Genomic DNA, 23,112 nt, shown 5'->3' on the forward strand with positions numbered 1-23,112 from the left:
AAAATTTTATAAATTAAAAAATAAATTAGATGAATTTGACATAAAATATTTTGTTTTTGTTTCTGAATCTATCTTTCCTAGCATTTCGCAGAAGACTATACACAACAGGCATTTTATAAGTATTTATTGAATGGATGATAGTTTGTGTTGGTTGATCTGATGCTGATAGTGGCAAGAGATGCAGAAATTGGGCTTCTTCTCCCTTCTATTGATTCAAATAAAATAACATTAAAAAGCTTGCAAACTTTAAAGCCTTGTAAAAATTCTGGCTATTACTATCATCATTCAACCTGAAAAGAAGTTCCAGCAAAATAGGCTCCAGGCAGTAATTTGACACTGATAAGTGTTTTTGGAAAAACTCTTCTGGAAACATCAGAGGAACATTGAACATTGAAAACTACCTAAGGAAGAAGGTGGAAGGACTTTCAGATTAGGGCCAAGAGCTACCAAATTAGGCAATGCTCCTAAAGTCTCAGTGTGGTGAAGATGAAAGAAAGGAAAGGCACACTTCATTAGGGATTGGCAGGGAGTGATGTCTTTCCATCCAGAACCAGGGCAAACATTTGTGTGCTCTAGGTAGGAATTGAACTTCCATCTATACCATGAAAATGTCCATTTAATTTTATCTTTAATAAAAGTAATTCATATCCATTTAGATCAGAAATTCTTAACATGGAGTTTGTTTAGAGATTTGAGAGGAGTCCATGTACTTGAATAGGAAAAAAAGTTATATCAGTATTTTCACTAACCTGAATTTTTTTTACTAATTGAAACAGCATGTCCTTCCATTCAAAGATCCTTTCAATTCAAACATCCCCACCAGCTCTAAATCTATGATTTCTTCATTCATTTTTCCATAACAATAAAAACTGCTGCTAAGGTGCTACATCTTTTCACTTTTCACTAATGTCTCTCTACTCTGTACCTCCATGTAAAATCTTTATCAGATTGCTTGCCATCTCAGGGAAAGTGGAGGGAGAGGGAGAATTTAGCTCAAACTTAAAAAATGAAGGTTAAGTTTTTTTTTACATGTAATTGAGGGAAAGATTTAAAAAAAAAAAGAATAAATATCACCCCAAATACATGGGGACATAATCCATCCCCTTACCAACATCTGTGGCATGGGGAGGGAGATCAGGTACACAGCTTAGTTCAGTTCCTATAGAACAGTGATGGCGAACCTTTTAGGGATGGAGGGCCAGGCCCTGCCCCCCCCCCCAGACTGAATGCTGTGCCCGCCCTTCCCCACCCCATGCTTGGCATGCCCCGCCTTCCCCTTACCCCACACAGGGGAGGGAGGAAGCACTCTCATTGGGCTGCTGGGCAGAGGGGTGGGTGAAGTGAGGAATGTCCTCATCCAGTATAGAGAGAGGGAGAGGAGAGGCCTGAGAGTTCTGCTCCCCTCCAGCTCTGCCACCTGTGAGCTGCCCACCTTATCCCCTGGGTGCTCCCATTGGGTTGCTGGGCAGAGGGGCAGGGGATGGGAAAAGATCAGGAATGGTAGAAAGGAGGAGGGGAGCAGCTCTGCCCAAGTCCCTCTTTCTCTCGAGAAATGAACTGGGGGGAATGGCTGCTGAGTGCCCACAGAGTACTCTGCATGCCATCTTTGGCACCCATGCCATAAGTTTGCCATCACTGCTATAGAGCATAGTTCCACTAGGTCCTATGACCAAAGAGTCTCAGATACCCTGGCTTCTTGGGGCTTTCCTATGGGGTTGGCAGCAACATCTGGCCTGGAATCTTGCTTCTAAGGTCACCATGACTCAAGTTCAGGGTCAAAGACTTCACTACTTTCATGTAGAACTGAAAAGGACAAATGAAGCAAAACAAAACCCCAAGCCTGGTTTTTTTAGGGTATTAGACCCTAAGCAGAAGGAGGAGAAGGAACTTCTTTTCCTTATCCAACTCAATTGATAATGACCAAGCTGTGTGTGAACAGGATCTTTACCCCTCTAGATCCTACCAAAGAGAGAGCCTATCCAAGTCTGGTGGTTTTTAAGGTGTAGCCATGAAAAGAGGCTATTTACAACCAGGTGGTAGCTAAACATGGAATGCCTTCTTTTAGAAGCACATCCCTGGCATACCACATAGATATCTATGTTATATGATCAGTACATTACTAAAGCAAAGTCCAAATATTTCTAGAAACAAAATGAGGGCACTCAATCCCTCCTCTGGCACCCATCATTTGTTTTTATTTCTAACCACAGTTCGTTCTAGAGCGTTACTAAGGTATTTATGGGGATCTGAAATTTTTAAGTCCTAATCTTTACCTTCCCACAATCTATCTTTCTCTGATGATATCAAAATGCCATTTGGACTCAACAAGTATAAAATTGCCAATGTGCTTCAAGAAAAAATAGCAAGTCAGTACTATCATACATACATACATACATATATATAAAAGCATTCAATGTCTTCAGTCCATTTCATGTTCACTCATGCTTAGTCCACTTTCGTGGTCAGTGATATCTATACCAAAATATTTGCAAAAGGTAGAGAATTAGTATTTCTTACTCATTTTGTTCTTATGATATCAGAATGAGAATGAGAACCACTAGTTTTACCATCCTTTGTATCAAATTGTGTCAATAATACCCCTTAGGGCCACCCTATACTCTATGCTGCCCCATTCATTTTTTAGGTATCAACAGAAATCAATTGGTCAGTGATCCAAGAGTCCTACCAGTTTTCACAGCTTCTGAAGCAGTCTTAGAACACAAAGAATCCTTCCTGCACAACAGTTCATCTGGCATTCCCTTACTTTACCATTGCTTCCCCTGACCCCCACCCCAAGGACAGTGGGTTGGTTGGGTTTTGAGGTGTTGTTAATATTATAATTCTTATTGTTATTATCCCTAGACTTACACACTGGGATTGGAAAGGGGGACACCAGTCCTAAAACAATCTCTTGTCAAGTTCCCTAGCTGGATATTCTCTAATTAGGTTAGTGGTTTGTCATTATTTAATATCTTAATTTAGATTTTATTGTTGGACTTGCAAAAACATGCTTCTAACTATAAAACATTAAACAAAACATTTCTAGATACAAAATTTCAGCATTATAGTAAGTGCTAGGAAGAGGTGACTTTCAAAATAATAAGGTTTATAATACTTCCTAAGGTATGTATTATTTTTCTTTAATTTACATATTGGTTTCAAGTTGTTTTAATTATCATTAAAGAACATTAGAAACTTAAAGACATCAGACAATTGCTCTTTTTAATTCTGAGAATCCAAAGAATAAGACACCTATTATGACATTATTTTACTAATAACCACCTTGTACATTGGGGAAGAGTTTGAAGGAGAGGAGGGAATGTCATTAAATATCTAATCGAAGATAAAAATAATTATAGGTTTTCTCCTGAAAAGAGTAAATGATTAATCAATCTTGAAGACTACACCCCAAATTCTGAATCCTGGTCTTCTTTTCAGGACACAGAATAAATATGACAGTATTTCAAAGGCAATCTAGAAATGCAGAATCATAAAAAGTTAGAGGAAGGGGACTTTAGAGGAAAATGTGAATAAGCAATCAGACTCTGAATCCAAAGAAGAAATTTGAGACCAAAGGAGAAAAGTCCACTATAGGGAATTTAGTGATAATAGAGAAATTACACAATATAACTGATCATTTACATTTGGTTATATTTGTAAAGAAATGTAGAACAAAATGTGACTAAAACAATCAGAAAGCTAAAGGAGTGGGGTGGGAAATCACTAACATGTGACTCCACCCAAGAAATTTGCAAAAAAGGTGTGTAGTTTCCAACTTTTTAGAGTAGTTGCTGCATAAGATAATTACTGTTCTAAATTTTAAAAATTTATGGCATTCTGTACTTGGCATATGTAGAGGTTCTGAACAGAAAATCATTAACAGTAAAAGAAAATGGATGGTGACTTAATTGCAAGGTTTAAATACTTTTGTTCTTCAAAAGAATTCAAGGTTAATCTTTGAGCCCAGACTTTAGTGCCCTGTGGGACTGGCATTTAATTCAACACAAGCATTTACTAGTTGTAAATTATGTCTTCCCGAAGCTTAAGAGAGGCGTGAATTCCCTTGTGGTCCTCCTTATGGTGCTTTGTGACATGCATGTGAAAATTAATTATTCAGACTCCTTTGGGGGTGGGAGATTTGGAAACTATCTTTAAATGTAGGGCAGGAAGCCACTCAACACATGATATTACCCAAATGACAAAATCATGCCCCATAATTACACTGGGGACACAGGACGTACCAGGCCACACCGCTCCCTTACAAGAGGCAGCCGAGTCATTGGTATGCCTCTCACCCCGCCTGGCATATGTCACCCAACGTGCCAACGAGTCCGCAGGGGACGGAGGGCTCTCGCACGGGAAGAGCTGTCTAAACTGGGCACGGGTTCTATCCGTAGGCCAACCCTGGGGCTGTGAATGAGGGCGACTCCCAAGCAGCCTGTTCTCCTTAGGCACCTAGGTGCTCCTCCAGCAGATGTCGCTGGTTCTCAGCAGTCTAACACCTGGGGGCTTGGAACAGAGCTCAGGTGGGCCATATCTGAGGATAGTGGGCTCGCGCCCTGCGCGAGAGGAGGCGCTGTGCCCTAGGCGTCCCTACTTCTTCCAGGCTCCAGCCGGGGTCTCGACCTTAAGGAGGGCTCGGACTGTTTTGCTGCACAAGCTCGACTCTGTCCTCCTCCGCTAACCCCCTACCTGCGACTCTCGAGCCTGAAGGGAGAAGGGGGCGGGGTCAACACAAGAGCGGAGAGAGGCGGCGGAGCCGGAGCTCCGACGCCTTCTTCCCGAAGAGCAGAAGGGCTGAGAGGGCAGCACCTAAGCAGCGGCACGAGAAGCCCAGGACGGAGATGTCCGATCAGGGAGGACAGCAGGAGGTCAGCCCCACCAGGACAACTAAGAAACATGCCTCCTTTAACATCTGGCGGATCAAGAAGAAGCACCAGAATCCTGCGGACTGGGGTGTCTTTATTCCCCATCCTCCGCCTCCGGCCGTCTCCCAGGAGTCCGAGACACCTGTCCACAGGTAAGCTTCCATCCTACCCCAGACGCCCCTGCTCCCGCACTTTCTAATTCTAGTGGAGGGCCCTTGCCAGCCCGAACACCCTCCTGGCCATCCCTTGGAGGCTCCTTCTCTCTCTTGGGTCATTCTTCTCGAGTGTAGGTATTAAAAGAGATGCGAAACACCTGGATCTTGAGTGGCTCCTTCTACCCCAGAGCTAAAGGACGGAAAAAAGTGAAAAGCGCTGGAGCGGTTTATTCTTGCCGTACAGTCATTTTCACAACTTCCCACAGTGAAGGTTGTACTGCTGTCGGACTTTTGTGTATGTCTGCGTGTGTGTTCTCCCGCATCTTGTTCCCTATGGGTGGTCTGGCTTTGTTTCGACTGCATTGGGAGAGGAATTTGATAAAAACAGATTAAAGCTTTGACCTGTCAAACAGCCCATGTGAATAGAATAGCCGTGAAGGGTCGGTCCATGTATTGTAATTAATCATGATAATAGGTGCTGTATGTTGGAATTATATAATACCTTAGATAATAGCACCTTTCCCCTGAAGAGCTCAAAGCACTTTTCCAGCTACCCTATGTCGTTTATTCTCACTAGCTAGAGCCTGGTAAGGTGAGTAGTGGCAGGGACATTCATGTGGAGAAACTGAGGCAAAGTAAGTTGTCCAATGTTCTTTGGTTTGTCAGTGGTGGAACTAGCAGTAGAAACCAGTTTGAGTTTAATTTTTATGATACTTTTTGTGGTGATACCATTCTCACAGACTGAACACCCACCTCTGGGTTCCCAGTAGCATAGTTCATTTATATTTACATTTATGATGTGTATGTTGAGCAAGAATAAATCTAACATAGATTTGCTATGGAGTCTATAGGGATAAAGACTCTCTAAGAAGGGACAATCAATAGTGTCTTGACTGAGAGAAGAAATAAATCTTATTGCTAGTATCCAAAAGAGTACCAACAGATTGCTGTGCTCCCTACTTCTCTCTTAGAAGTCTCAGTGAATTCCTTCAACATTTTTTGTTGTTGTTCAGTTATGTACTCCATTTGGGGTCTTTGCAAAGATACTGGAGAGGTCTTCAATGTCTTTCTTCAACTCATTTTACAGATGAGGAAATGAGGCAAAATTGAGTCTCAGGGTCACACAGCTAGTTAAATGTCTGAGGTCAAATTTGAACTCAGGAAGATGTCTTCCTAATACCAAGCCCAGCACTCTATCCACTAAGCCACCTAGCTGCCCTTCACATTTAGAAAGCACTAAATATGTCTGGGGAAAATGGAAACTGGAGTCTGTCACAGTGGTGCCTAGAAACTCTTAAATATGGGAGAAATATTAATAATTCCCCAGGAAGAGGGAAGCTACCTGAGAGTATATAATGATTAACAAACATTATGAGCACATGGTATTTATGAATCATTTGCATTTATTTATACATACAACTGTTGTTGTTTTTTTACACTTCTAGGAGGAATATGTATAGCAGTATTATGTTTTATCTTTTACAGTAGGAATCAATTGGGAAAGAGAATCTTTTCAGCTACCCTTAGGCTTACTGTGCATAATTATGGGCTGACACTTATAATAAAATGCACTATCTAATGATGATGTACAGTTCATCAAATGTCATATTTATGTGAATAGATGTTATGAAATTTTGAATATGATCACAACAATTTTTTCTGACCTTACAAGGTCCTCCATAATTTCTTCTCTCGAAGTATAATAATACATAACCACAACTAACACTCATGTCAATTTGCCTGACAGTAATAATTTTCAAATGAATTCACTGGAACACTTTATGGTTTGAATCTTCTTGCTTTAAGGTCTTTGGACTTCTGATAATTTTTAGAGCATTTTATTTTTTTCCTCTGAACTTTGATGAACTTTATGCAAACAGAGTCTTCTTGAAATTTACTGGTTTATCTTACTGATGTTTTCCCAATTAGATCATCTTTTCATTTTTTAACCATAGACCATTTTCTGTTGAATCTAGATATTTTTCTAAAGATAGCTACTAAAATATACTTGGCAATAAATTGATCATTGGTAGTGTTCTTCCCTTGGGCTACTTAGTGTTAAGAACTATGAGACTATAAAGCCACTCATTAGTGATCTTTGCTTCTGTACCAGGAAAGTTAGGCAACCAACAGCACTTATTTCTGTGTGGTAGCCTTGTAAATAGATGTGAGTTTTTTTAAGTAGAAGGAGGAATAAGGGGGGGAGAGAAAAGACATATTCCTTAACATAGAGAAGGTTGCCATTTAATGATAATTTAAAGTTCAAAAATGATTTGTTATATGATATGACTTTTGGGGGAGGGAGGGACACTGGGGAAATTATGGCAATATAAAAATTAAAATTCATTATTATTTTTTAAGTTCACTGAAATCTTCCTAGCTGTGTGACCCTGGACAAGTCACTTAACCCATTGCCTAGCCCTTACCACTCTTCTGCCTTAGAACCAATACACAGTAATGATTCTAAGATGGAAAGTAAGGGTTTAAAAAAAAAGTTCACGAAATAAAAATCTAAAGGGTTGAATCTATCCACCAAAGTGGAAAGGCTTCATAAGATAACTTTAAGGTTCTTTTTTCTTTCTTTTGATATGTGAATAATAGAATGCAAGTTCCTTGTGAGTAGGAATTTTTTTTGTTGTTTTTGTCTCTATTTCTAGAACACTATTAGAGAGGTTACATGGAGTTGTAGATTGAAAGATAGTTTCAGATTCAGGAAGACCTAGGTTCAAGACTTACTTTTGCCATATATTGGCTCTGTGATCCTTGGGCTTGTCAGTTAACCTCTAAGTACCCCAGACAAGCACTCTAAGGCTGGTTCTTAACCTTATTTGTGTTATGAACCCCTTTGCCAGTCTGATGAATCCTAGGGACCCCTTCTCAGAATAATATTTTTAAATGTATAAAATAAATAGGATTACAACAAAAACCATTTATATTGAAATACAATTATCAAAAAATTTCACAGAACCATGTTAAGAACCCCTGTTTTAATGCTTTAAGTCACATAGTAAGTGCAGGGATTTTCCTCCACCAGTGAAATCACAGGTGCTTATGAACTGCACCACCAACCAAAGTCCCTGTCATGTGGTTGGTTCTTAATAAGCACTTGCCAGATTGAATTGGTGAAGGATCCATGTCCTCATCAGTGGAAGAACTGCTTCCACTATCAAAGACAACAAATTAAGTGATTTGTCCAGGGTCACTCAGCTAGTAAGTCTGAACCTAAGTCTCTCTAATTTCAAGCCCAAACTCTATCACTTTGCCAGGTTGCCTCATTTCATAAAGAGAACTGAATAAATGCATCATCCCTGTTTTTCTCTCCAAAATGTTCTTCAGATTTACTATGTGGTACATATTAATGTGTTGTTATTCATAAGAAAAATAGCATCCCTACACAAGGTCAAATCGAGTTGCTTCCAACAGGTGGTCCTAAGGGATTTACAGCAGAAGGGAATGCTTATCTTTTCTAGTGACAAAATCTCAGATATCTTCTTTTACTAGCTATTTGTGACACTGTCATTTATAAATATGTTCCGACAAACTCCCTTTGAAAGTTCATGCCTATTTTCTGCCTGGTAGATTTCCATAACATTAAGTGATGTTTTAAAGGAAGAAACCCTTCCTTTGTTTTTCCTAGACAAGGAAAAGCAATTTCAAATATTAATTAGAAATAGACTTATATACTAAAGGTTAATGGTGTTGACTAAAATGACCATAATTAAAGTGAGCTAAGTCCAGTAAAATTCTCCACAAAAAGCAAGAAGTTAAGGGCTTTTTTGGATTAAAAAAATTGAATTTGTATGGTAGACCTTATAAAATCTTGAAAATCTACAGACCTAGTTTCAATCAGGCCAAAAGTGGGACAGAGTTCCGGAGCATCTTCAATGGAATGCCAATTCAGGATACGTTGGTTTAGGTTTCAGCTTCACCTGGATTTTATCATAGCAACTGTGAGACACTATTCAGCTTTTCTGATTCTCCATGGGCCTTTCCCAGGATAGAGCAGGAAAAATAACAGATTCCCTATGTGTTTATTAGGATGTTGTAAGGAATAATGAATTGTCTATGCACTTTTTTTCTTCTTCTAGAAAAAAATATCAATTAAGCTGTTCACGGCTTGCTCAGACCTATAAGTTCAGAATAGGAAAATCTCAGTGAGGAAACTCCCTCTCCCAATGCAGAGATCGTAACTTCTGCAGTTTATAGCCTGGAAGACTATAAACCAGGGCACTGAGTAGTTAAGTGACTTCCCCAGGCCAGGTCCTCCTAACCCTGAAGATCTTTTGAGTATACCATGTGGTTTACACAATACTGATTTGTCCCAGGGACTTCACATTGATCATATAATTTTTATTTTTTTAAAAACCCTTACCTTCTGTCTTGGAGTCAATACTGTGTATTGGCTCTAAGGCAGAAGAGTGGTAAGGGCTAGGCAATGGGGGTTAAATGACTTGCCCAGGGTCACACAGCTGGGAAGTGTCTGAGGTCAGATTGGAACCTAAGACCTCCCACCTCTAGGTCTGACTCCCAATCCACTGAGATACCCAGCTGCCCCATTTGACTATACAATTTAACACACATACCCCTTCTTTTTTTTTTTTTTAAGGTTGGTGCTTAGATGTATTGAATGAATCACATTCTCATATGGCATACAGTTGGTTATTTGTATGTTTGTTTTATTCAAACTCCCTCTCCATATGGCAAATACAGAATTGTTTGCCTTGCATAAACTACACAGTAATCAAAAATTTAATTTTGACTTTTAAAATCAAGTTACTCAACTTTCACTTATTGTGATGTTTTGGTTTTTGTAAACAATTAATAATGAATAAATATCTTTTGACCCTAATGAAAGAGACTTCAGAAGCCCAGAAACAAGCTGCAACCTGAACTGGTTCCAACTTCAGGATGTAGAAGTTAATGTTATATTTTGAAAGAAAGGGTTGCCCTTAGGCACTCAGTGGCATAAAAGTATTACATATATTGCTGATGGAATAGACTTTATGGCTGAAGTTACAAGAGCTTACTTTTTCAAGTGTTTAGATGAAGGTTTAAGGTTATGAGAAAACCTTTTTGCTACCTGTTCTTTAAATATCTCATACTCTGGATCAGTCATTAAGCTGCTTGGTTCCCACATAGCTGTTTTTGATTAATTACCCCAAGTCTGGTTTTATAATTTGTCATTTTCAACCCTGAGGCACATAGATTAGGTTATAAATGTGACATATTACATACAGAATGATTTTAAAATAGTAATGATCTCATGGTGTGTCAGTGTGATTAAAATTAAAGGGAAGAGTCATCCTTATATATTAGTTTGATAGACTGAAAATAAATACATAAAGCTTTTAAAGAAAAGATTTAAATAAATTCATCTCAATAGATTTGTAGATGATTATTAAGAGACAGTCAAAGATGCTCAGGATATGTCCCTAACCTTTAAAGTAGTGTAGAATCATTTATGTTTTCTTCCAAACCCCATTAGACTAGAATACTGGGTTGTGTAAACAATTGATCTGATCTAGTTAAAGTAAGGCACTCCTCAGACATTTCCTACCTTTATTTTCTTCCATGATTTAATGGTCAATCCAATGGATTCATTAAATAATTCATTCCATTTGAGAAAAATGTGTCCTAGGTTTGACTTGGAGAAGACAAACATACATGTGATGTCTTGCTTGTCTTGAACTCAGTTTTCAAAGTGAAACAAAGTTTTAATTTTTGGAATTTGACATTTCATAAAGCTAGTGTATTTGTGCCTTAATCTTGTCCCATATTATGAGAGGAATAGGATTTAAATCAAGGGGCTATAGCAATTTTTTTTCTAATCTAGTCACACTGTCTCTGGATCATTGTGCTCAATTCTGGAAGCTTTGTTTTAGGAAAAAACTGGTAAGTCAGATCCAAAGACAGACAACCAGGATGTTCAGGAAAGTTGAGATGACATCCTTCAGGAATCATTTGAAGGAACTGAAGGTGTTTAGCCAGGGCAAGAGAAGACTTGGCAAGGCAGTGGGCATAATAGTATTCTTAAATGTTTGAAAGATTGTCCTTTGGAAGAAAGATTGTTTTTAGGAGCCTCAGAAAGCAGACTAGGGAAAATGGGTTGGCCCATTTGCATGGAAATCTTTATTTGAGATAACTTAAGGCATTAAAGAAAGCTGCTAGATGATTCAAAGCATAAAGCTTAGGCTTGGAATCAGGAATATCTGAGTTTAAATCCAGCCCTAGACACTAGCTGTAGGACTCTGGGCAAGTCACTTAAATTCGGTTTGCCTTAATCCACTGGTGAAGGAAATGGCAAATCACCTTCAGTATCTTTACCAAGAAAACCCCGTGGACAGTATTAGTGTGCTATGGTCCTAAAGTAGAAACGTTCAGTAGAGATGACTGAATGACAACAAGGCTTCAAAACAGACTTGATACTTTTGAAATTGGTAGTTTTCTTAGGAGATTATGAAAACCGCCTTTCTGTATTTTATGGCTGGAGATGGTTCTTTTACTTAGTGGTTGAAGTAAAAAATAAATGTTCCCTCCCATACAAATCCCATTGTTATATCAGCTACTCAACAGGCATTTATTAAGCACCAGCTGTGTGCCTAGCATTGCACTAGGCACTTGGAGTATAGACAATAATGAAGTTGCCTCTTTCTTTAGGGAACTTGCCTTCTGTTTGGGGGAGCAACACATAAACAGAAGAATAAATACAGGGTATATGCAAAGTACCTGGGAGGAACACAAAGATCTGGGAAAAGTTAGAACATAGGAGATGATGTTTGAGCTGTGCTTTTCAAGAGAACTAGGGATTCTATGATGGGAAGAAAAAGAGGTTGTGCATTCCAGGAATGGACAAAGGGAGTGGAGCTAAGAGATGGAATGCCGTGTATGAGGGACATGAGTAGGGCAATTTTACTGGACTGGTAGAGTGTGTGAGGGAAAGCAATAAGTTCCTGGTGATTTGTACCTGCTAAGAAGAAAAATAAAATAAAACCACTAGGAGGAAAACCCTAGAACTTAGAAAAGATTAAGTTCTGAGTGAGTTGGATAGATTCCAGACTAGATTTTTAAATGTAATAATAATCAGTAGATCTGCCAGATCCTTAGAGAAGAGGCAAGGTAGACTGGTGTCAGATTGTGAAGGATTTGATTGTCAAACAGAGGAGTTTGTATTATATCCTGAAGTCAATAAGGAGTCACTGGACTGTGACTAGGGTACTATGTGCAGGATAGTCAATTAGGAGGTCACTGTATTTATCTAGGTGAGAACTGGCCTTGAAGCTTTGGAAAAGAAAAGAGGAGAAGCATAAGGGGCAGGGGGAGCAGGTATAAGATATTGTGTAGACAGAATTGACAAACCTGACAACTAATTGGATATTGGGAGGTGAAGAGGGAAGGAGAAGGAATAATCAAGGGTGATTCTGAGAATGTGAACTGGAGAAAGATAGTGGTACTCTTGAACAAAATTGAGAAGTTAGGAAGAAGAGTGAACTTTATGGGGAAAAATATGAGTTATATTTTTGACAGGTTACACTTGAGATGCTTATAGGACATCAGGGAAATGGCTGATAGTTGGTAGTGAATGGCTGCTGCTTAGGCTGAATAAATACATCTGGAAATCAATTATATAGTAATACTAATTGAATAATTGAGCTGATGAAGTAATCAAGAGAGGGGGCCCAGGACAAAAACTTGGGATATATATTAACTGGAAGAGGAACATGGATGATGAGGAAACAAAGGAGACTAGGAAGGAAGACAAAGGGAGCTACAAAACCAGGAGAAAGTAATGTCACAAAAACCCAGAGAGGAGAGAGTATCCAAGAAGAATGAGGACAGAGAAAAGGATTTAGCAATTATGGGAACAGATGACTTTGGGGAAAGCAGTTTTCAATTGAAAGATAAGGTAAAAAACCAGACTACAAGGAACTGAGAAGTGTGAACAAAGAGTACAGCAAGACTTTTCTGAGAGCTTGGCAATAAAAGGAAGGAAATATAGAACAACAGACTGAAGGGATAGCAAGATCAAGCTCTTTTTAAAAAAATTATTAATTTATTTTGAAAGTATTTGGGGGGGGCAGCTGAGTAGCTCAGTGGATTGATAGGCCTTGAGATGGGAGGTCCTAGGTTCAAATCTGACACTTCCCAGCAAGTCACTTAACCCCCATTGCCTAGCCCTTACCACTCTTCTGCCTTGGAACCAATACATCTTATTGATTCTAAGGTGTAAGGTAAGGGTTTTTTTTTTTAAGTATTTTTCCATGGTTACATGATTCATGTTCTCTCCCTCCTCTTTTTCCTCCCACCTCCCAGAACTGACAAACAATTCTACTTGGTATACATATATTACCACTCAATGCCTATTTCCATATTATTCATTTTTGTCATAGAGTAATCTTTTAAAACCCAAACCCCAAATCATATACCCATATAAACAAGTGATAAGTCATATGTTTTTCTTCTGTGTTTCTACTCTGGTTGTGGACAGCGTTTTATTTCTCATAAGTCCCTCAGAATTGTCCTAGAGCATTGCATTGCTATTAGTACCAACATCAATCACATTTGAAAGATCAGGCTCTTTAAGGATTTAAGGATTGGGGAAACCTGTGGATAAGGAGTCACTAGAGAGGAAGAACCTGTGAGTTTGAGAGAAAGGGAAGGAGGGAGGGTCTGATGGATGGACAGATGATGATTTCTGGGACAATTTCTAGAAGAGGATAGGATTAAGGTTAGAAACAGAGGAGCTGACCTTAGTGAGAAGACTGGCCTCCTTATCACAGACTAAAGGAAAGGAAGAAAGATGGAGCATAATGATAAGGGTGTTGAGATGTAGAATAGAAGAGACAAAGAAACTTTTGACTAATAATCTTCTATTTTCTTAGTAAAATATGAGGCAATGTAAAGGAAATGGAGAAGAGATGGTGGGGGGAGGTTTGAGGAGAGATTAGGGTCATGGCAGCTATTGGAGGAGGACGGAGGGTATGCAATAGAGAATCAGTTAGGGAAATATAAAAAAAAATAGGCACTTACCAAGTGTAGACTCTGTACTAAATGCCATGTTACCAACTAATTTTGGACAAGATGAAGAGAAAAACTTGATTGTTCTTCTGTTCTCTTGGGCCTTGCCCCAAGGCTATTTCCAGATGGGCTATATCTGAATTCCATTCCTTGCAGGTACTTTTTCCACTTTGGTACCCTTATCTCTTAACTGGGTTCTCATAATTCCTCCTGTTCTTTATCTTTCTGCTGTGAGATAAATGTCCTGCAACCTCAAAACAAAATGTCACTCTCCTGCCATAAAGTTGAACTGCAAGAGACACCTCTGAATAATCTTAATTAGGTGCCTTCCTCAATGGACCTCTCTCTAACCACTGATGCTCTCTTGCACTCAACCTAATACATGGTCCATCTTAGTGATATACAAAGCTTCTGGTGTACAAACCCAATTTCTCATTCCCAGTTATCCAATCTCTTATTCCTAATCACTCCCTACCTCCTCTCCCCACCACTCTTTCACTATATCCTTTGGAATGCCTACTCAATCCATAATTAACCAACTTCTATCTAACACCCTCCCCTCCCCCCCCACTTCTCCATCTTCTGGATTTCACTGAGACCTAGAAACCCCTGGAGGACCACTCCTTATACTTTTTCTCAGGTTGACTATACTCTCTATCATACCTCCAACTCACTCATCATGGTATGACAGTCAGAAATTCCACCTTGCCATGTCCATAGTCTTATCACCTTTATCGAACAACTTTTCTCCCTTTGAGTTTGTTTCACAGTATCCAAATTCATCACCCCATTCAAATCTCTACCAAGTCCCAGAAAATTCTTCTTTCTCCTTCAGTGATTTCAGTTCCTAACCCCACCTCCTGCCCTCATGCTAGAAAACTTCAGCGTACAACTTTCCAGTTCTATAAACTACTCAGCTCCTATGACCACATTTCTCTGCTCCTCTGTAGCTATGCATAGAGACTGGTCATACCTTTGACCTTGCCACTTCCTGTTCATGAGCTCCCAAACTCCTTTATCTGATCATAATCTTCTACCATTCCTTCCTTCTTTATGCCTTAAGACCAATCATGCTGTTCTTTTCCCATTCTTTTCTTCTGCATCTTTGTTCTTCCTAAAGTCATTATCACTGACCTGGATACACTCTCCTCTCTTATCCTGATCCCCTGAAGAATCAACTATTCTCCTTTTCTGAGGGGATCACCAGACAGCTGATATGTAGAATGCTGGACTTAAGAGTCAAGAAGACCTGAGATCAAAGCTGGCCTCAGACACTTTTTAGATATGTGACCTTGGGTAAGTTACAATCTCTCTTTCAGTTTCCCCCAACTGTAAGATGGAAATAATAATAGTAATATTTATAATAGCAATAGTAAACAAACAACAATAATAGCAATAGTAAAGGCTGTTCTGAGGATCACATGAGATATTTGTAAAATTACTTAGCTCAGTGTGCTTGGCACATAGCAGGTGATTTATAAAGGTTTATTCTTTTATTCCCTTTTCTTATTCTCTCTTATTAACATCTTGTTGAATGAATCTGGGAGAAATCATGAAGCTAAGTTGACTAGTTCCATTACAAATTTATATTATCTAATGTTAATCAGGCCCTCATTGCATCAAAGCAGTCTCCTCCTCCCTAATGAGCTAATTATTTTACTTTCCATATCTACTATTCCAAACCTTATCATCTCTCTTCAAGAATCCCACAGCTTATCTCTCTTCTCCTTTCAATTGAGGACTTTTTCTTCATATTTCACTAAAAAAAAATTAAATCATTTGGTAAAAGAACTCTCTTTTATTTCCTTCCTTTCATCTCAGATCATTCAAATATCACCTTGCTGCCTCTAAACACTTCCATGCCTCCTCTTCTCCTTAAAAACAGCTACTACATCTTCCCACCTCTTCTGGTTCTCATTTTAAATCTCTTTTCCTCCCTCTTGGCTAAATTGTTTGGAAAGTGCCTCTGCTTCATTTCATCTTACTCTTAAATTCTCTATAATCTGATTTTAGTCTTCATCAATTCAATGGAAACTGCCCTTTACAAAGTTATGGATGCTTTCTTAATTGCCGAACATAGTGCCTCTTTCTTAGTCCTCATCTTTGTTGACTTCTCTTTTTAGCATTAGACATTGTTGGTTATCTTCCTGGATGCACTCTCTTCTTTAGGTTTTTGTGACATCATCTTTGGTCTTCTCCTTTTGCTCTGCAGTCTATTCTGTCTCACTTGTTGGTCTTGCCAGCTCTGGTGGGTACAGTTATCGTCTTTAGGCACATCTGTATACCCAGCCATAGTCTCTCTCTGGAGACAGTCACCCATCTATAAGTGGTTTTTAGACTTCTTGAACTGGATATCCTGTAAGCATTTTGAATTCAACTTGTCCAAAACAGAATTACTCATCTTTCCTCCCAGATCCTCTCTTCTTCCACATTTCCCCTGTTGTCAAGGACAACACCACACTCCTAGTCACACAAGCCCACAGTTTTAGTGTCATCCTCAACTCCTTACCCTCACTCATCTCACATATCCTATCCATTGTCATAACATTTGTCATATGCATCCTCTTCTTTCCAGTTGCAGAGCCATCATTCTAGTTTGGACCTACATGACCTCTTACTTGAACTACTGCCATAGCTTTCTTTGTTTCTTTTTTAAACCCTTACCTTCCATATTTGAGTCAATAGTGTGTATTTGTTCCAAGGTACATAGCTAGGAAGTGTCTGAGGCCATATTTGAATCTATGATCTCCCATCTCTAGGTCTGACTCTCAATCCAGTGAGTCACCTAGCTGCTCCCTACAATAGTTTTCTAAAAAGTTTCTCTGTCTCAATTATCTGGCTGCTCCAATACATCTTCCACTGAACTCCTAAAGTGATTTTTTAAAACCTTTTTTGAGTGATATCATAGATTTTAGGTAATTTTAAATTTAAAAAATTCTTTTTTTTAACATCATCTAAATTCCTTCCATCTTACTCCCTAAAGATTTTTTTTAAGTGAGAAAGGAGATATCAGCAAAATTGATAAATGCCTTGGAAAAAATGATAGCATATGCAATATACTTCATTTCCTTGAACCTTCCTACTCTCATGTCTACAAAGGAATTGGAGGAGGGGCGATATTTTTTTCATATCACTTCCTTGGGGCAACACTTATTCTTTGTCATTTTGCCAATAATCATTAAGTACCTAAGCAGTAGAATGATTTGAGAATAATTATATGCAGGTTCTCTGGTTGCATTGTTCCATGCTTGATGGTTTGGGACAAGATGCTTCTAAGCATTTCCTTGTGCTGAAATAGGTAGGTAGTGGAAATTTTAATCACATACTGCAATATATTTTTTAAAGTAGTCATTTTTTTTACTCACTATTTTTACGTCACCAAAATTTAACCCCAGTACCCTTCTTCCTTTAGGGAGCTACCCTATATAACAAATAATATTTTGTAAAGAAAAAAAGAAATCAGCAAAATTAATCAATACCTAAGAAAAATCTGAAAATGCCTGCAGTATACCACACTTGTTGACTTCTTAACTCTTCAAAGGGATAGGGTGGGGTTGTCTTCTCATCATATTTTTAAGTGGTTCTTGCCTTTTTACCTGGTAAAATTGATATTGAGCATCTCAGACCATGTCATTCCAGGCTTCCTTGAAGTCTCTCAAAGGGGTTTGCTATATGGTTGGGGCGGTTATTTTATGCCCAAGGCAGACCTAATCCAGATCTAGAACTTTCATGGGCAAATCACTAGGGCAAGGAAAGTATGTAGGAAATTCAATAATCATAGCGATCATTATATCATGCTCACTAAGTACCAGGCTAAGCACTTTACAATTATTGTCTAATTCCATCCTCACAACAGCCCTGAGAGGTAGGTGCTCTGATTATCCTCATTTTGTAGTTCAGAAAACTCAAGCAAATAGAGGTCAAGTGACTTGGGCAGGTCACTCAACTAGTGAGTGTCAGAAGGTGGATTTTAACTCCGGTCTTTTTGATGCCAGACCCAGCACTCTAGCCACTGCCTTAATCAGATTTTTAATAGTTGGTCTATTGTTGTTCAGTTGTGGCCAACTCTTTGTGACTCCATTTGGAGTTTTCTTGGCAAAATTACATTGATCCTCTTTGAAACGAAGGATAAACAACAATAGTTGATTTTGTTTTAGTAGCACCTAGAAGTGCTCTGAGAATTTTAGTGGAGAATAAATACAAATTCATAGAATTATAAACTTACCAACACAATGACAATGTAAGATAAAAAATATTTGTGTCAGGATCAGTCCACTAACAGAAAACACCTTGGCGAAGAAAAATGGGACTAAGTTTTGGAGCCAAGTTTGTAGAAGAGGAATTCTTCATTTCTTTTGTGTCATAGGGCCCCCTTTACAGTCTGGTGAAGTCTAATACTATCATGGTTTCTTGCCTACATCCATGGAAGAAATGCTAAATTTTATTTAGAGATTTTGAAAATAAAAATGTCATTTTCCCCAATCAAATTCTCTCTGAACTATATCCAGTTAAATATAGTTAATATGTTCAGTTAAAGTAGACTCTGAAATATATTGAGTTAAAGAACCTTTGTTTTAGATAGCTGGTAGTTCTCTATGAACTTCTCAGTTATTCTGAGGACAAAGTCTAACATCTAACATAGTGTTCCTGTGAGGCAATTGAGGAACCTCCTAATTTCTATCAGTTGGTCAGATAAGGCAGGAATAAGTAGGTAGGTCTGAGCTTTCCCAACATATAAGGCAGTGGAACTCTTAACAGGTGTCACAGCTTCTGTTACCAAAAACCTTTTTTGTTGTTGTTATTACTGTCACAGGTCTCTGCAAGCCTTGCTGCCATTACACTTTGGCCTTGCTTCATAGTGTTGCCCCATAGATTTTCTGCCCCCTCTTTAAACCACTTTTCCTCTAAGTTTGCCAAGGTCCCACTAGCTGGCTACTTTGCTTCTTGACCCTGAGATTTCTGATCTCATTCTGACCCACTGATCTAGGTACAGCAATTTAGTGACTGGCATGTTGGGAAACTGTGGGATTGCCAATGTGATAAATGATGTCTCCTCTCTCACAGATGGCTGAGAATGACTTGTATTCAGATTTTCAAAAAATTAGAACTTAGATGACCCATATTAGACAATGACAAAAACATCATTTATCGTCATAGAATATATATGTGCCCTATTGTTTCTCTGCAAGAGCCTTCCTTTGGGGACTTGAGTTAATTATGCTATTGTGACACACAGTATATTTTATTTATAGTTTGTCATTTAACATTATTTATAATGATGTTTTATTCATAAATATCGCACGAAAGCTCAGCCAATTTTTTTTTTTTTTGCAACTGCTGTTCAAAGAGCTGTCATCAAAAAAGTTGAGAGCTGTTTCACTTTGGAGTACTTAAAAGTATCTTTATACACACTGCTGACACTCACCTGGATTAAGTCTACCAACCTGATGACATGAAACTTTAAGAACTGGCTTCTTTTTTTTTTTTACACCGTCCTTTCTGAAAGCAGAAGAAGCAGACCTTTATCTGCAGCATTGAATGCTATACTATATAGGATTCATTTATCCATACCATATATTTCCAGAGCTGGAAAAGATCTGAGAAATCACTAATCACAATTTTTTTAATTAGTAGAATTTTTTTCCAGTTCTCTTAGCCCCTCTGTCCTCTTCCTATACCATAGAAGGCTTCATCTATATATATTGTGTCTTTTGTGTTTCCATTTTCAGTTCATTCTCTGGAGGTGAATATTCACAAGTTATTCTTCAGATATTAAATCTGTAGCTGCATATAATGTTCTCTTGGTTCTAACACATTTCTCTCAATTCCCAGTTTTTACTGAGAAACTAAAAGGGCAGTTTAGGTAGCAGCCTGGAGTCAGAAAGACTTGAGTTCAAATCTTGCTTCAGATTACTAGTTGTGTGATTCTGGACAAGTGACTAGTTTTAATTTCTTCACCTATAAGATGGGAATAGTGAACAACTAGGTGGAGCAGTGGATAGAATTCTGGGGCTGGAGTCAGAATGACTCATCTTTTTGAGTTCAAATCTGGCTGCAGACACTTATTAGCCCTGTGATCCCAGACAATCACTTAACCCTGTTTGCCTCAATTTCCTCATTTGTAAAACGAGCCAGAGAAGAAAATGGCAAACCACTTCAGTATTTTTGCCAAGAAAACCCCAAGAAGGGCCACAAAAAGTAGTTCGTGATTGTAAACAACTAAATAAAAACAAAATGGGGATAATATCCCATACCTCATAGGGTTATTGTGAAGATCAAATGAAAGAACATAGTGCATAGTATTTTGCCTGCCTTTAAATGCTATATAAATGCTAGTTGTTGTCATTATTTTGCCCAGAATTGTTAACTTACTCAGAATCACACAGGTAATAATTAGCATGGCCATAATTTGAATTCAGTTCTTTTGGCTTCAAGTCAAGCATTCTTTCCATCATTTCATGCTGTTATCTCTTGTTTAACTCTCAGGATTTAATGTTTGTTGCTGTCCGTTGAATAGGAAAAAAGGGGACTGGTTTATCAGTGGGCCCCCAAACCTGTTCACTTCCTCTAGTGAATACCCCCAAAAAGTTTTGTTTGGGTGGAAAGAAGGAGAGGGAAATTGACTTATTTCCTAACCAAAAGCCCTTGAGTAGAGAATTCTTGGTAGGTCGAAACTCCATTTGTAATGGTTCTGTATGTCAGTAGAACCTGTTTAGACAAGCTGTGAGATTTTGGATGAGTTTCAAAGGAAAAGCAAAGTATGTCTGAATGCTTAGCATTCTCTAAGAATCTTGACTTTTTACCACTTGGTGATTAGGTTGATCCCAGTGCTACGATGACAAATTGTACACTAAGATTGAGAAGCTTTAGTCCACTGTTGGAACTTAATCATATTGCTGCGTGTTACTTAACTTTCGTTTGTTAAAACTTTGCAATCCTGTCCTACCAGTGGTAGTCAGTCCCAGATGTAGCTGACAGTTGTAAAATGCATCACAGGGTGTGTAGTTGTGTTGCCTTCTTCCCTCTCCCTGGAAAGCTCTTCAGGTATTTGTGTGCCATCTTCCTTTTTCAGTACAGATGGATGAAAGATTGTTTTATGTGTATATTTTTTATTTTTAAAGAGAAGTTCAGTCAAGAATTGCCATTGGAAGAAGGTGCTGGAAATTTAACAGAGGAAAGAGAGCATTTATATCTTTATGGTGCTTCATGGATAAACAAAAAGCCATGACAACCAGTTAATTTGATTATTTCATATGAAGGGTGGTAGTAGTGATTTAGGCTGAGAGTTGTGAAGTTGTTTTCTTTTTTAATGTAAGCTATTAGCATCCAATACCTTATTCCTACTTCCTCCACCATTACAGAGAATTCTACAAATATAAGGAAGTATATTTCCTTTTTCATAGATGATAGAACTGCGATCACCAAATGGGTGATATTTGAGTGGTTGGATAGAAGAAGTGATTTTACCACCCAGTTACTGACCTCTGGTTACGAAATTCATTGGGGCTAAGAGGCCTGAGCTATAAATAAAGCTAAGGGGAAGTATGAGTACTATATTTGCTGATAAGATGTAGCTGCCTCAAAGCACTGGGCAGACTCTAGGTGAAGGAGAAAGAAAAATTTCCTTTTATTTGGTTATCCTCAACTTACTTGGTTTAGGAAAGTTTTAGGGGTAAGAGACTGATGGACTGTGGGAAGCCACTGAGCAATGCTTTCTGCTTCAAGTTCTCTGAGCTCATAGCACAGCACTGTGCAGAGATGAAGTGGAACCAATACCCAATAAGCGGCTAGGTGCCTCAGAAGACTTGAGTTCAAAATCCAGCTTTAGACATTTACTAGCTATGTGACCCTGAGCAAGTCACTTCACCCTGTGTGCCTCAGTTTACTCACCTGTAAAATGAGCTGGAGAAAGAAAAGGTAAACTACTCCAGTATCTTTGCCAAGAAAACACAAAGTGGAGTCGTGAAGAATCAGACACAACTGAAATGTCTGAACAACAACAATGAATCAGTGGCTAAAGTATGTAGTGTTCCTATATAAAAACTAGGTCAATATTATTGGTTTGCCACCCTTTCTACCCTGATGGAGATTTACTATTGATTATAATGAAAACTAACATGAAAAGTTTGTTTAGATTATAATATGAAGAAAGGTTTCTGACCTGTATTAGTGGAAGGGAGCTCCCAGAATCAATAGATCAGTGATGAAGTCTCTGTACCCAAAGTACGGTAAGGACCCTTCATTCACAGAGAATAGGTTCCAAGGTCTTGGAACCCAGACCTGCCATGGATGGCTGACACAGTGGATGTAAGTGAACACCACGTAAGTGACCCAACATATAAGTGCTCTCTCTTTCTCCATTCATGCTCCTCTACTCAATGCTCTGCTTGATCAAGACCTGATCATTTTTTTTTTTAGTGTTTAGAGGTTACTGTGGAGAAGGATTAAAAAAAAAACCCATTTATTGAATAATTACTATGTGCCAAGTCATGTGCTAAATGTCAGGGATACAAATTCAAAATCATAATTGTCAAGAAGAAAAAAAGTTAAAAGAAAGAAAAAAAATCACATTAGTCTCTGATGTCAAGAATTTTATTTTTTAATGGAGAAGCTAAGACAGATAGGAGAATGGTAGGCTGATAAGGGAAATTATAGACTCCAAAGCCATAAAGATGTGGGTTGAGTGATAGAATGCTTCATTAACAGTCTTTCTTGGGTAATGGAAATGGTGATGCCATGGTATTCTCATAGAAAGTGAAAAGAAAAGGTATGGGAGCAGGAGTCCGGAGATCCTGGGTTCAAATCTGGCCTCAGATACTTCCTAGCTGTGCAGCTCTGGGTAAGTCACCTAACCCTGATTGCCTAGCCTTTATCTCTTTTCTACCTTGGAATCAATACACAGTATTGGTTCTAAGTCAGAAAGAAGGTAAGGATTTGAAAAACAAAAGAATTGATACTAAGACAGAAGGTAAGATTAAAAAAAAACAAAAAAGTAAAGAAAGAATGAAAGAGGAAGGGGATGGGATAAGAGATTAGGTGTATTCTACTTGACCTCAGACAGAGGGCTTGAAAGG

General features: G+C 38.5%; 1 protein-coding gene across 1 annotated transcript in view; it reads left to right on the forward strand.

Annotated features, from left to right (window-relative positions):
• The first annotated feature begins 4,316 nt into the window (after nt 1–4,316).
• The window catches only part of CRYBG1 (crystallin beta-gamma domain containing 1), a 245,273-nt gene continuing 226,477 nt past the window's right edge, over nt 4,317–23,112 (forward strand). Inside the window, exon 1 of the mRNA XM_007484389.3 lies at nt 4,317–5,020. Within this exon, the coding sequence (XP_007484451.2) occupies nt 4,845–5,020 (176 nt within the window). The 5' untranslated portion in view covers nt 4,317–4,844. The remainder of the gene's footprint in view (nt 5,021–23,112) is intronic.

This window comes from Monodelphis domestica, chromosome 2 (assembly GCF_027887165.1).
Source record: "Monodelphis domestica isolate mMonDom1 chromosome 2, mMonDom1.pri, whole genome shotgun sequence".
In the NCBI taxonomy this organism is placed as follows: domain Eukaryota; kingdom Metazoa; phylum Chordata; class Mammalia; order Didelphimorphia; family Didelphidae; genus Monodelphis; species Monodelphis domestica.